The following is a 14,389-nucleotide window of genomic DNA, read 5'->3' on the forward strand; positions in this document are numbered from 1 at the left end:
TATCTAAAGAAGAAGTACAGTTGCTGTGGACTGGCGTCCAACATTAGTTTGTGTCTGTGCTTGGTAGGCCACTGCAATCTTGAAAAAAAGCAGTCTAGCTTACCTTACACATTGAAATCGCCCCTGTATGGCAACCTATGGCAACCTAAACAGTTGATAGTTAGTTGACCTATATCATATGCCTATCCCAACAATTGTACCTTGAGAAAATGTTGTAATCACAAAGGATACCTTTATGAGGAATTACAGACATTAGGACCTTTCTGTCAGGGACCTTCTATGACAAAACATTGATTACTACTGACTGCTCAGTTATAATTAAACTGTTATAAGAAATGTAACTCTAACCCTAACAATTATATGATCCCTAACCGTGCTTCTAACCTAACACTAATACAGAATGTTATCTTAACACTAGCCCTACACCTGATGCTAACCATAGCCCTTAACCTGTGACTTTAACTCTAATCCTAAAAGTAAGACCAACTCTATTCCAAATTTCTGATGTATACCTAATCATACCCTTACTTTAAGACTACCAGTCACCTTGACCATATTATTGAACTCTACTGTTATTAAACTTTTAATCTAAAGTGTTGAACACAAAAAAATCTCTTTTTTATATTTTTGTTGCTGCGACCTTATAAATAAATGGAAGTAAAGGCACATTTTTCTATAATATTTGATCAAATATGCTCCATAGCTATATAATCCCACTGGGTACAGGAATTTAGCAATGTAGAGCAGACTGGTTTTAAGCATGTTTGTTTTTGGTATGGAGAAAGCGCCTTATGGAGACAGCAAAGAAATGGATTCGCCTTTGAATTGAGGCTATGGCACCCGTTAAAACTCTGGAGAAGCATTGGGATATTACCTTATGAGTGTCTAGCTAGGAACCTGTAAGAAGCAACACCGAAAATGTTGGAAATGTCTGTAAATAAGAAAAGGATATACAATTCTGAGTACAGGATGAACGGAACTGCTGAGTCTAGAAGTTACTCTCCAACTAGGTATATCGTAAAAATACCTCTATGAAGGTCATGTCCCCCAATACAAATTATTTAGAGCAAACATGTTTTAGGATATCATGCAATGATTTTGAAATAATAGCAACATGTTTTTGAACCAAACCAAGAAGATAACTTCAAACCATATGTAATTCATTCTACATCAAGTTCTGTTACCTTGTAAGCAAGGAGTTTACACTATGTCTAATTTTTTCTTTAATTTAATTTCACCATAAAACTGTATTTAATCCTCTTATTCAGTTATGTCCACTACTTTTTGTGGTGATTTTACTCGATCAGCTGTGGGTGCTGAGTATAGCCTGTGGTTTGTGCAAATGATATGATTATCATGTCATTGCTGAGTTATATTCTACCCAGCAGTGGTGTTGCCCCACCGCTTTTAAGCAGTATAAATAAAGGAAAAAGTTTCAGTGCTGCTTCCCGGGCGGGTGTGGCAGCTCTGTTCTGGAGCCAGCCAAAACAGTCATGTGCACTTTGCATCTTCTCCATATAGGCTGCTTTATAGCCTGCATAGAGAACATGCCCAGGCTGCCATTCCCTGGCTGAGCACCGATCCATGGCGCTCAGACCAATCACAATGCTGCATTGCAGCGTTGTGATGTGTATGGGGAGCCTGGGTGCTTCCTGGTTCCTGTTCGGCATCAGTGGAGTCCTGACGCAGAAGAGAGACGCGGCAGCGATAAGGTAAGTTATTTATTTTATTTTTTTACATCCCACCCTCTCCCCACCACCCCTGATCGGTGCCAGACGCCACTGCTACCCAGTGATTCTATGTCTTTGTAACAATCATTGGGTTTAGATATTTTGGAAAAGTATTGCTCCTTGCAATTCACCTTGGCTGTTTTAAGGCTTTGGTAATTATGGTAGATGGGCACCAGTGCTGTTTACATCCATGCCAAGTGATGAATATGGCATTGATGCCTCTCTGGAGTCATATTTTTATCTAGGCTTTTATTACAGTAGTCCTATCCTGCGTCTGTCAGCACAAAAGGCTAACATGGAGGCCTGTTGAAATATTGATGACCAAAGCCTTGTAAGTTATGGTATTACTAAAGGATAGCTTGTCTGATTGTTGAGGGGGTCATCAATGAAAATGGTGATGCAGAACAAATCGTGTTTACAGTTCCTCCCTTTTCAGTCAGCTTGTGTCTTGCACTGAAGATCTTTCATCTATAACTGTTGCTGCAGAACACACATTTTTTGGGGTTTTTTTTGTTGCATATTTATATAGCGCAAACTCGACCCGAAGGTATTGGAGCGCTTTACATAGCACCGTATTTACATTACAAATTCAGGCACGGGGAGATTAAGTGATTTGCCCAGAATCACAGGATGTGGACGCGACCTCGAGACTCGAACCCTGGTTTCCTGCACCAGAGGCGGCAGTGCAGCCGACGGACCACATCCTCTCATCCTTACCTCAGTAAATACATGTTGCCCTCTGGTTTGGCAAATCATGCAACACCAAACATATAGCTTATATATAGTCTGGCCTAAAAAACCCATATCTATTATCAGATGTTAGAGTTTAGTTTTGTGACTTTTGAGACAGGCGACATTGTGGGGTAATACAACTCCATTAGCTCCATGTGGTGCATGCTTGAGCTAAGGCTCTTTCGCACATGTGCATGGAGACACTAGTTCCACTTCACACACACGGACAGTGTTCCTGAAAGACATCTGTACTATGCCTTTAGATACCGCACGCAATGACATTGAAAGGGCAGGTTATTGACTTGAGTGCATACCAGAAAATGTGTTAGTGAATAGATAGATTCACAGATAGTTCTTCTCAGGTGGATGTCTCCCAGAGACAATAGGGCCCATTCTGAGTGTCACGGGTAAAAAGAAACCGGGTACAAATAGTATCTGAACGAGGCATAAAACTGGCGAGTTACACGTAGGTAGAATAGTAAATATAGAGATAAGTAAATATAGACATCTATATTTATGTTTGTGAATCAAACCATGTCTTTAGGTCACAGTAATTCAAAGCCAATAATACAATTTCTTTGCAGCAAACATTATCATATGTTCTAGTGATGTGCATTTCAACACAATGGATTTTATAACCAACCAACAAGTGTACCAACCTGCTAGTAATCACTCGTACTACTCTCATAAAATGAGCTGCAAAAGTTTTTTTTTCTCCAATTTAACATTTTATTGCAAGAATATGTTCACCACTTTTAAACTGCAGCATGTTTTCTTTTTTCCTTGTTTTTATTGCATATGCGTGTAAAAAACTATTTATAAAAATAAACCATAGCACCAGTTTGCCAAGGCCCGACTAATTGACTTTGCCAACTCTTGCTTCTATACGCTGTTTAAGTTCTTTCATTCTTAACTGCATTGTTTTTGAAGGTACAATTACACATGCCACCTGATATATTTTCCATGAGGATTGCCTTGCTGTGCTGGCCAAGTTACCAAATATGAGAAAATTAATTCTTAAAGCAATGTGTCTACCTCTGTAGATTGTTTATTTGAGGAATAAAGAACAACCTATTTATTGCTTGGCCATGGGTGAAATAGTCTCCTAAAATATGATTGGTCCAGAGACGGTCTCATATAATACTTCTTGTACAGTAATGTGGCCATACCATACAGTAATGTGGCCGTACCATAAACCCATGGTGACTACTCGCGAAAGGTGTTTAATTAAGGAGTAGCACTCCATCACTTATATTAGATCTTACTCCTTTTTTAGGTCGAGCTAGACAGTGCATGCGCTGTCTCTTCGAGACCTGCTGTAATCAGTCTGTGGACTTCTAGGCCATCCCCTTTCTTGAAATTGCTTTTCATTTGTCTATGTCGGTGTCCTTTAAAAATGCTTGTTTGCTAGTGGTCAGTCCTGCCTCTTTGTCCCTCCTTTCTCTCTTCTGTTCCCACAGAGCAGGGACTTAGTATTGTCTCATTCCACTCTGGTTTTTAATCTGTTCTCTGGGGGACTATTTTTTTCTAGGTTTCCTGCTCTGTTACTGTTTGTGTGTGTTCAGCTTCAGCGCCGTGGGTGCTTACATTCAAATAAAGCATTCTTCCTCCCACCTCCTCTTAATGCCACAGTTGTGTTACTGCTGACTCCCCTTACGTGCGTTCTGCTCCTTTAGAGGATCCTACGCGATTTCTGCTGTACCTTTATCAAGTATTATTTAAAACTCTTGCATCTTTGCAATTCCCTTAAAGAGCTGCTCGTTCGGGCCTAGAATTCCAGGGCATGGACTCGCTTCTTCTAATCACCATTGCTTTCCCTCCTGCTGATTTCATTTGTGTAAACTTAGTCAGCTGTAACAAGTTAAAAGCCAGCATTGCCCGGTTTAGATAAATGTTTTTGTTCTGAACTTATGCCTTACTTTAACTGCTGCTTTTGCTGTGTTTCCCAGAACAAGATTAAGCTGTGTTTTTAGCATTCTTTAAACGGGCTGTCTGTCCATTTAAGAGAAACAGTGGTACAAAGTGTGAGGCAAGTTCCTTGCAGGTTAATTATATTCTTTAACTCCTCCCCCACCATTGTGGAGTTGTTTGATTGCAGCTCTTTTCATTCTCCTCCCCTGCAGCAAAGGCTCTTGGAAAAATAAGGTCAGGAGAAACCATTGACCCTAACAAAAAAAACAGCCTCCTTTTAAAAGAAAGCACAGCAGAAAACAAATAATGCTGGTTTATTTATTCTTTACAAAGTAAACTTGATCAAAAATGTTTAAATTGAATGCATTATCAAAAGCTATCCCATTTTTGTAATTTCCTCAAATATCTGCATGTCTTTTAGAGTTGCAGGGCACATTTGCCCCCTGCATTTCATACCAACTGGAGAACATTGAAGTGGAAGCTGACGTGCAGTTAGATGGCAAACTTTATATTGCCGTCTTCAGCCACTTGTAGTTCAACAGTTTTGCCTAGGAGGAAATCCATTTGCTGTTGAGTAGCAATCAGCAGATAATATTTTTTAATTTTAAAACTAAAAATAAGAACGTTTTCTCTTCTCCCCAACAAAGAATGTTTCCCTGTCAGACCAGAGTCTGGACAGTGAAAACACTGCAGAGGTAAATATTTCAAGGTTTCAACATATGTTTGCAAATAATTTTCAGTCCTTAAAGTCACGACATATTTCTAAAAACTCTGTTTATTTCTTACCCTCACCTCACTATCTTTCTGAGGTGCAACTTTTAATCTCTACGTGAGTGAAAGGAATTTACTGAGAGCGTGGTATTTCACTGGTTTGCACGAACTGACAGCCTCAGCACAAACACAAAATGCACTGCTGTGGCCCTTTGGAGACTACAACTGGTAAACAATGCCATCTGTGATTGGTATACTGTTTCTCCAACACAGCCGGCGCGATAAATGCTGTGGTCTGCAATAAACTGTAAATGTTTCTCTGGTAATAGCTTCTCCAAGCTCGGTAATGACATAATTAAAGCACAGGGCACTGGTTCCATTCATGTCATTGCCAGTACTTAATATGAGCCGGTTCTTTCCGGTGCTCAGCACCGGCACCTAATACTTGGCACCGGCACTTAGAGCACCAGTTAAGGACACACTTATTTAGAAGGTACGCGATTTTCCCCAGAATCACAGGATGTTGAGCCACGTCGAGACTCGAACCCGGTTCCCTAGCTCCGAAATCGGCAGCTCTAGCCACTTGGCCAAGTCCTCTCCGGAATATTAAGTGCCGGGGCTCTAGTCAGGAGGCAGTTTGCACCAGCACATTTATCCTGTTAGTGCTGCCTCTTGAGGAGAGCCCCAGCACTTCTTATTTTACAAATTAACCACTGGTCATTGCTAAAAACTCGGCTAATAGTAATGCTGATCTGAAATGAGTTTGGTTGAACTGTGCAACTTTTTTTTCTGATCTTGAGCATTACAGCACATGAATTTGGTGCTTTACTGAGGTTATGCGCGGGTGCTCGGAGGATGCAAAGTAGCACAATAATTTATCTGCGTTAATGTATTTTTCACAGTAATTTGGAAAAAACATCGGAGTTAAAATGCCTTTAAAAGAAAGTTTCCATTGGGGGAGCAAACTGCATACTCCCCATATCATTTTCGTTTAATGGGCTGAGTGTTTCACAATCCCCCAGCAGGAGCATTGCAAAAGGATGTCCCTCTCTACATGGGGAAAGAAACATGCATTTGCAATGCAATAGGTCTCGCATTTGCGAGAGTTTGAGCTATTGGCATTTAAATGACAATGCCTTTTAATTATGTGTTTTGAAAACTGACAACCTGTGCAAAAACACTCACTTTGTACTTATAGTCCTTGCTTACGAGAGGCAAGGCTGGCAGAAAAAGAGGCACAGTTACCGTCCGCATTGTTTCTCATAAGCAAGAACTATAAGTACAAAATGCATGTTTACGCACCGCTTGCAGGTTTTCAAAACATATAAGTGAAAGGCATTGTCATTTACAGTGCCAATAACTCGAACTCTCGCAAATGCAAGACCTATTGGATTGCAAATGCTTGTTTGCAACTGTTGTTGAATAGGACATAGAACAGACTGATACTGAAAAAGAAGCATGCTCAATAACACAGGCACTAATCCCAAAAGAAGCTCTAACTGAGGGCATAAGACAGACCACACAAAATAATTGACAGCACGGACCTGGATAAAGGCTTTCGTTATTTTTGATTCAAGAGAGCCTTGTTTGGCCCAGACTACCCCAGGGGGTCGTTGTGGTTTCATTATTGCTATTTTCATAACAATTTAACCTGCACTACAAGCACTGTTCATTCTGTATGCTATTATTTTTAAGAATCACTCTGCACTAGTTCCTATTTATATGAGGTTTTTTTAGGGCCCTGAAGGAAGTATTGTACCTCGTGAGAGATGGAATACTACATTATTTATAAACTCCTTTGTTTATTAAGTCACCCATGGTCAGCAGAGCGTCGCCCTACTGCTCTCAGACTAGTGGGTAAAGGAAAAATAAAATGATAACACACTGTTATTATCATTGTGTCTTTAGTACGGGCTACGGGGCAGGTTAGGGCAGGGCGGGGCTGGGATCACGGGAGGAGGAACTATTTATGCACCATAAGTGCGCTTATCGGTTTGGCCGGTTGTCTTGTGCCGGCCAGTCATGCGCACTTAGCATTTCTCCACCTGGCTGTGTTGCACTGCCAATGGAGAACAGTCCCAAGGTTCCCAGGCACTGTTTGAGCAGCCAAAATGGTCGTTCATGCCAATCACGACACTGCTGTCATGCTGGTGATAGCAGCATCGTGATTTGCTTAGGGGATCCAGTGTGCTGCCAGGAGCCAGCAAGAGGAGAGGACGAAGGAGAAGCTGCAAACGTAATCAGGTAAGTGATCTTTTTTATTTTTTATCCACCCTGTTCCATAGCAGCCACCACTGCCTAAGGTCCAGCGTACAAGATTATCCTAAGGGTGTAGTACTTCGTATGATGAGAGACCTACATACAATGTCAATCAGCCAGTTTGACAGTGTTCTGTTGTGAACTGGGAGGCAAACAACCGCCATGAAAATGACAAAATCTGCCAAACACATTTTGGATATGTTATCATTCTCCAATTGCCATAAAACTATAAAATGTTGTCGCTGCCGATATGGGATAACCTAAGGGCCTATGAGGTTAAAGGCTCTTCCAAGTGTTGGGACATCCATTCCTCGTTATCTGCCCCCAGCCTGGTCCTACTTTATTTCATATTTTGCCCATAATAGTATTTCAATGTCATACTGTATATCAATCAAACATTTGTATTTTGTTACAGCACTGTATTACATTCAAGTATTCCAAGACAAAACTTTTTACATACAATTTAACTTCAACATCTCATATTATTATTTAACTTATAACGAAGGGAATGCAAAAAATTTAAAAACGATTTTCGGCCAAAATGAAGTGTCTTACATCATGAACTGTTGCGTGCTCGGTGGAGAGGGCGCTGATTCAGGGTCTAGAACATATCTCTGGCTTTGACAAAAAATCGAAGAGCGGGGTGACAGGAGAGGGTTGTCTCCGTCGGTGATATGATACAGCAAATGGCTGGTGGCCAGGCCGTGCTGCTCTTCGGGCACACAGTCCGCGTCCTTCTGCCAGTCTTTATGCGTCGGTTGAGGCTCTGCAATCACAGAAATGGGAACACCAATCAGAACAAACCAAGCCACCGCCGGGTTATTTAATGTGTACATTGAGCTTAATTGGGTCTTAAGGGGTTAAGGCTTTTAATGCCTCCACCAAATAAATATAACAGCAAACACTAGTTGTGTCAACCTGACAACACTCTGGGCCAACATTGTAACACACAGTTTGTGCCTGATTCACAAAAGTTTATTATTTTTTGGGGTAGTCAGAAACTACGAGTTTAATGTTACTAATAGTAATTTTAGGACTGCAGAGACTCATGGCAGAGACTGGGAACATAAAAAGATAGGCCTGTCCGACATTTTTATGTGCGGAGTTATCCGCCCGAATTCGGGGCCTCTGCAGTCCAGAATTATTATTAGTTACATTAAACGTGTAGTTTGTGAATACCAAAAAGAAAATAAACTCATAGAATAGTGTAAATGTAACTTTGGTAATCAGACCTCAAGTAATTTCCTGCTTCCAATAAGCTGTAGAAATAAAATTCATCCCTGAATATGCAGTTCTTTTTATTCAATCTATCATTGTAGTCAATTTATAAAACAGCTTAATTTTCCGAGACGTGAAAGGGAAAAGTCGAAAAGGAAAGGTTCTGCTCTTGCGCTGTATTGACCTGGCTTGCCCTGGGTCGGGGCACGGCGTGCACTTTCCTTTGAACTTGAACGACCCACAGCAGAGAGACTGAATCCATGATGTAACTCTCTAGGTCTTTGGCTCACAGAGTGTGTAAACGGGTTCCTAACCTAGGGTGACCAACCGTCCGTAAATTTCACGGACACTCCGTAATTTCGGCCGTTTGTCCGTGAAAGATTCTGTAACGGACGCTATTTGTCCGCAATTTTAACCGGGCACCGGTCGCAACACCCTAAGCCGGCACAGCTTCCACCCACCTCCCTGCTTGACTCCATGCTGTTGAGGTCGGGTGTAACAGACTCCGATGCGGTACCAAAGCTCAGATACCAGCAGCATTGGAGAGGCACAGCAGGATGGCAACCCTCACACCTTCCGCCCTTGATGAGCTGTTAAGAGGTGCTTGAAGGTGACTGAGAGGGTGGGGCTGACGCTTCATGAGCAGGGGCATCTATTCAGATGCAAACAGTCCTGAATGCGTCATGGCTCTGCAATTTAGAGGGGCCTCACATATTCCTTTTCTGCCCAGGGCCTCAAACATCCTAGAACCGGCCCTGATTACCCCGAGGCAGCACGTGGTTCTCTTCACAGAGCTTAATTACTGTCACTAAATTGGAAGCTAACCTCGGTTCTTCAAACCTGCAGTCTATAATGTAATAAAATAAAGAAATGGCACAATGGCACCCACACTGATTAACAAAGTATTGAGGACAAGCAGTTAAATCAGTTCTCTTGGAGTATCTCCTTTAAGTACTGTACATCACTGTGGGGGATGGCAAAACTAACATTTTGGAAAGAGAGCCTGTCTTCTCGTTGTCTTGTCCAGGAGGGGGTGAGGAGCCCTACCCCACCCTGGAAGAGACCAAGGTGATACTAGAATACTGCATGCCCACCCCTGTGCCCACCCTGGTGGAGCCTGTTCCCCCTCCTGTGATGGCTCCTGCCCCCCCCCCCCCCATGATGGCTCCTGTCCCCCCATGTGATGGCTCCTGTCCCCCCCACCTGTGATGGCTCCTGCCCCCCCCTGTGGTGGATCCTGTCTCCATCCTGGGTGGCTTCTGTCCCAGCCCTGGAATAGCTCCTGCACCGATGGTGAAGTTCTTGATGGGCCTCTTCTCAAAAAGACTCAGCTCAAAATTAATATGAAAAGGTGGGCGAGTGAGTAAGTGAAGGGATGGGTGGATGGCTGGATGAATTAGTGAAAGGGTGAATGGATGAATGAACGATTGAATAGATTGATAATGAGAGAGGATGAATGGATTGATGAGTGAGTGAGTGGAAGGATGGATGCGAGAAACGGTAAATAGCTGGATGTATGGGTGTAAGGGTAGCTGGATGGGTAAAAGGGTGGATGGATGAGTGAAAGGATGGATGAGTGAAAAGGTGAATGATGAGTGGGTGGACGGATGAGTGAAAGGGTGGATGTAAGGATGGATGAGTGAGTGAAAGGGAGGGTAGATGGACAAAAGGTTGAATAGATGAGTGAAGGAGTGGGACATGTGGGGTAAAATTAGATAAAGATATCAGTCTCAGTCACTTTGAACATTCTAAATGGGGGGACCATTTAAATGAACTTATATTTGAGAATGACATGGACTTTGTTAACAGATTGATTAGTCCAGAAGTCCCCTTTTCTCCAACATTTAATGGCAGAGGGGCAAACACAACTATTGATTATGTCATAATGACTACTAGTCATGGGGGTATGATACAGGATTATAGTATTCTTGATTGCCCGCTTAGCGACCATTTTCCTCTCACTTTTAAAATGAGATTGAGACCTAACGAATTTTGTGGTAGGGCCAAATCTAAAGTGTTAGTAGACAATATTACTATGGCACGAAAAAATGGATACGCTTTAAAGTGGACAAAAATTTCCCCAAATGACTTTCAGGAAAAATTAATAAAAAGTATGTTGCCCCAATTCTATGCATGTACAGATGAGAATGTTGATGACTTTGATATGATTAACAACTTTCTGATGATTGTTGCCCAAACCAGAAAGTTATTATGGGTTGGTATTAGAGGTGGAAATAAGAGGCAGAAGTGGTGGTTTGACTCTGAGTGTACAAAGGCTTACTCAAGTCTAAAGCAAGCCCTACATGCCCCGGTGAAAGATATTGGCCTAATTAGAAATTGCAGGAAAGTCTACAAGCAAACCCTTAAAACTAGAAAAAATGCTCTAAAGAAAGAAGCATGGGATGCTTTATGTGAAGCTTCGTTGAGCAAAGACTCTGCTCTATTTTGGAAAGTTGTCAATGCCCCTTTTTAAAATCATAGCAATGTAGACCCACTAGATGTGGCAATAACAGAGAATGAGTGGGTTGAACACTTTGTAAAATTGTACTCCAATGTACAAGATAAGAGGGAATGTGTTAATGAGAATATTCAAATGGGAGTATGCACTTACTCTAGTAGCACTTTTGTTCCCGAAATTACAGTAGCAGAAGTGCACAAATGTATTGATGCCTGCCTGGGAGGGAAAGCACCCGGCCCTGATGGGGTCCCGGTTGATTTATTTAAAAATAATAGGGAACTGTGGGCCCCTATTCTCACACGTCTTTTTAATGCCACTTTACACAAAGGTCTTCTCCCTTCGTGGTGTGAATCCGTGATAGTCCCTATTTTAAAAAAGGGCGATCGAGAAAATTGTCAGCGTTACCGCCCAATATCACTCCTGGATTCCACTGTCAAAATCCTAGGAAGAGTAATTTTAAATAGACTTCATGTATGGGCAGAAGAAACTAAAATTTTAAGTGATCTGCAGTATGGTTTTAGGAAAGGGCTTGGAACAATTGAACAATGTTTGAACCTGCATATTTTAATTGAAAAATATATTAAAGCCAAAGAAGGTCGAATGTTTTTAACCTTTATTGATCTTACTTCTGCATTCGACTCTGTAGTACATAGCAAACTTTGGCTAGTTATGGGAAACATGGGAGTAGATCAACTAGTTATTAATTTTCTCAGAGAGCTCTATGCAGGAGCTTCGGCCAAAGTCAGATATGGAAAAAGTGGTGAATGTACCAAATCTTTTTCAATTAAAAGGGGTGTGCGCCAGGGCTGTGTCCTGGCACCGTTCCTTTTTACACTCTATATTACCAATGTGGAAAAAACTTTACTAGCTGAGTGTAGGGACGTGCCGATGGTGAGAGAAAGACCAATACCAACTTTGCTATACGCAGACGACGCGGTCCTGATGGCCAGAACACCGCAGGCCATGCAGAGACTAGTTACCTCCTTTTCTGACTTTATGAAACAGCTTGATTTGAGTATAAATTGCTCTAAGACATTTACTATGCACTGTGGGTCGGGTGCACAGAGAAAGAAAAAAGTAATTTATATTGGTTCTACCCCGGTAGAGGCTACCTTAACGTTTCCCTATTTAGGGGTTTTAATCGATAGTAAAGGCCTATGGAACACTACAATCAAGACCAGGAAATTGTTGTACTGTAAATCTATTATGGCATTGAAAAACTTTAGCCGTAAAATAGGGAGGAAACCAATTGAAGATATGCTGACTGTATACAAAGTGACTTGTGTAGCTATTGTTACATATGGGGCAGGCCTGTGGGGCTACGCTAATGTAAGTGCTCTGCAAGTGGTTGAAAACTATTTTATGAAATATCTCTTAGCTGTTCCACAAAGCGTTTCGACATATGTCTGCCATGTGGAACTTGGGGAGCCATATTTGGAAGACACAATAAAAACAGCCCCAGTTCTACTTTGGCATAGAATATGGACCGTGGATGAGTCTGGATTAAATCGATTGATTATGGAAAAAGCGATGGGATTAGAGAAGTGTGGAAAAATTAGATGGTTGAATTATATTAAGAATTTTCTCACGCTATTAGGCTTGGGGAATTATTATCTAGAACCATCCTCCCTATGCAATATTTCTAGAAAATGTTTAAAAGAAAAATGTATGACCTACTTGCATGAGAATAGAACTAGAAATGAAATTAAGAAAACCACGGTGGCAGCTCATGAGCAAATCGTTTTTTGCAAGAATATACAGCCGTATCTGAAGTTATTGATGAGTGATCATGAAAGGTTTCTGTTAACACGTTTTAGATTTAATTTATTATTTAGATCACTCAGCTTTCCAGCCATGAATGACTGGTCAAAAATCTTGATTAAATGTCCCTGTGATGATTTATCAGTTCAAAATGATATGCATATACTTTTTTTTTTGCAAATTTTATATTAGACCCAGACGAATGTATGTTGTTCCATTGCTAAAGATCATGGAAATCAATCGTTGTCGCCCTGCCTTTTTAGCTGTACAGAAACTGGATAGTATGTTAACTGTTGTATTTATTTCCTCATTTTTTAAAAATGTTTTTAAATTACGAAAAACAATTGTGATCTGAACCTATGTGGAAATTTCTCCGCTTGGCCTTAATGATAAAAATCCTCTTTTTGTGATTTTTTACTGTACTTTCTTGTACTTTTATGGTTATCTTGTTGCAATAACCGAATAAAGTTTATTTGAATTTGAATGAAGGAGTGAAAGGATAGATGGGTGAGAGAAAGGATGGATGAGTGATAGGGTCAATGGATGGATTCATGAGTGGATGGGTGGGTGGATAGAAGGAAGGATGGCTAAGGGAAAGGGTCGATGGAGAGAGAAAGGGAGGATGGATGGATGACTGAAAGGGTGGATGGGTGGAAGGATGAGTGACTGGGTGGATGGATGAGTAAGTGAAAGGATGGCTGAAAGGGTAAATGGCTGGATGGATGAGTGAATGGATGGATGGGTGGAAGAGTGGATGGATGAGTGTACAGATGGATAGGGTGAAAGGGTGGATGGATGAGTGAAAGGATGGATGAAGGGATGGATGAGTGAAATGATAGATGGAAGGATACATGATGGATAGGTTTGCAAATGGTTGAATATGTTTGGATATGGCTGGGCTTACTTATATACTATTGCGCGACCTCCTCTGATGTGTCTGTAAAACTTACCTATTGTCCTTAAGTTTTGTCCTGAATTTTGACCCTTTGTCCTGAATTTTTACACTCACCGTCCTGAATTTGCACCAATGCCAGTTGGTCACCCTATCCTAACCTGCACTTCTTTGGAAAAATCAGTCTGGGTCAAATGTTTCAGAACTACATGTCGGCTAGTTCCTTTTAGAGAAATTAAAACAACACCGTTGCACTTTAGAAGCAGAGCGGATGTACAATGAAGTCTGTCCATTTATCAGGCAATGTGCTACAGTTTAAGATTTAACATTTCACACTTCAAACCAATACATTTGTATTGCTTATCCAGCACATTATTTAAAAATTTATTTCAAATGTGTTTCCAAAAATATTCTAGTATGAAATGTCTAACCACGCGTTCACAGACATCAGTAAACATCCCAATTACCTGTTTTTACCTCAGAAATGTAATTGCAAAAGACACTTTGGATATTGACTACAATTTATGCCATGTTTTCTAATCTGTGACCTTTAGGAGTACACAGCCTTTACACTTCACAACGCAGTGCTCATTTTGTGTTATGCTTAACAATGGGGGGAGGGGTAGAATTGTGAAATGGTGAATGTGGCAGAATCCAATGGGGTTCATACTTTCAAATATGCCCAGTGTATTTCTGGTAAGAAACTGACTGGGTCGA

At 41.1% G+C, this 14,389-nt stretch overlaps 1 protein-coding gene across 2 annotated transcripts in view; it reads right to left on the minus strand.

Moving 5' to 3' along the window:
- The window catches only part of FAM13C (family with sequence similarity 13 member C), an 841,555-nt gene that overhangs the window by 237,509 nt on the left and 589,657 nt on the right, over positions 1 to 14,389 (minus strand). For both annotated transcript variants that reach the window (XM_085604789.1, XM_085604792.1), the window contains one exon: positions 7,899 to 8,109. In XM_085604789.1, coding sequence (XP_085460915.1) covers positions 7,899 to 8,109 — 211 coding nt within the window. The remainder of the gene's footprint in view (positions 1 to 7,898; positions 8,110 to 14,389) is intronic.

The sequence above is a fragment of the Triturus cristatus genome, chromosome 1_2, assembly GCF_964204655.1.
Source record: "Triturus cristatus chromosome 1_2, aTriCri1.1, whole genome shotgun sequence".
In the NCBI taxonomy this organism is placed as follows: Eukaryota; Metazoa; Chordata; class Amphibia; order Caudata; family Salamandridae; genus Triturus; species Triturus cristatus.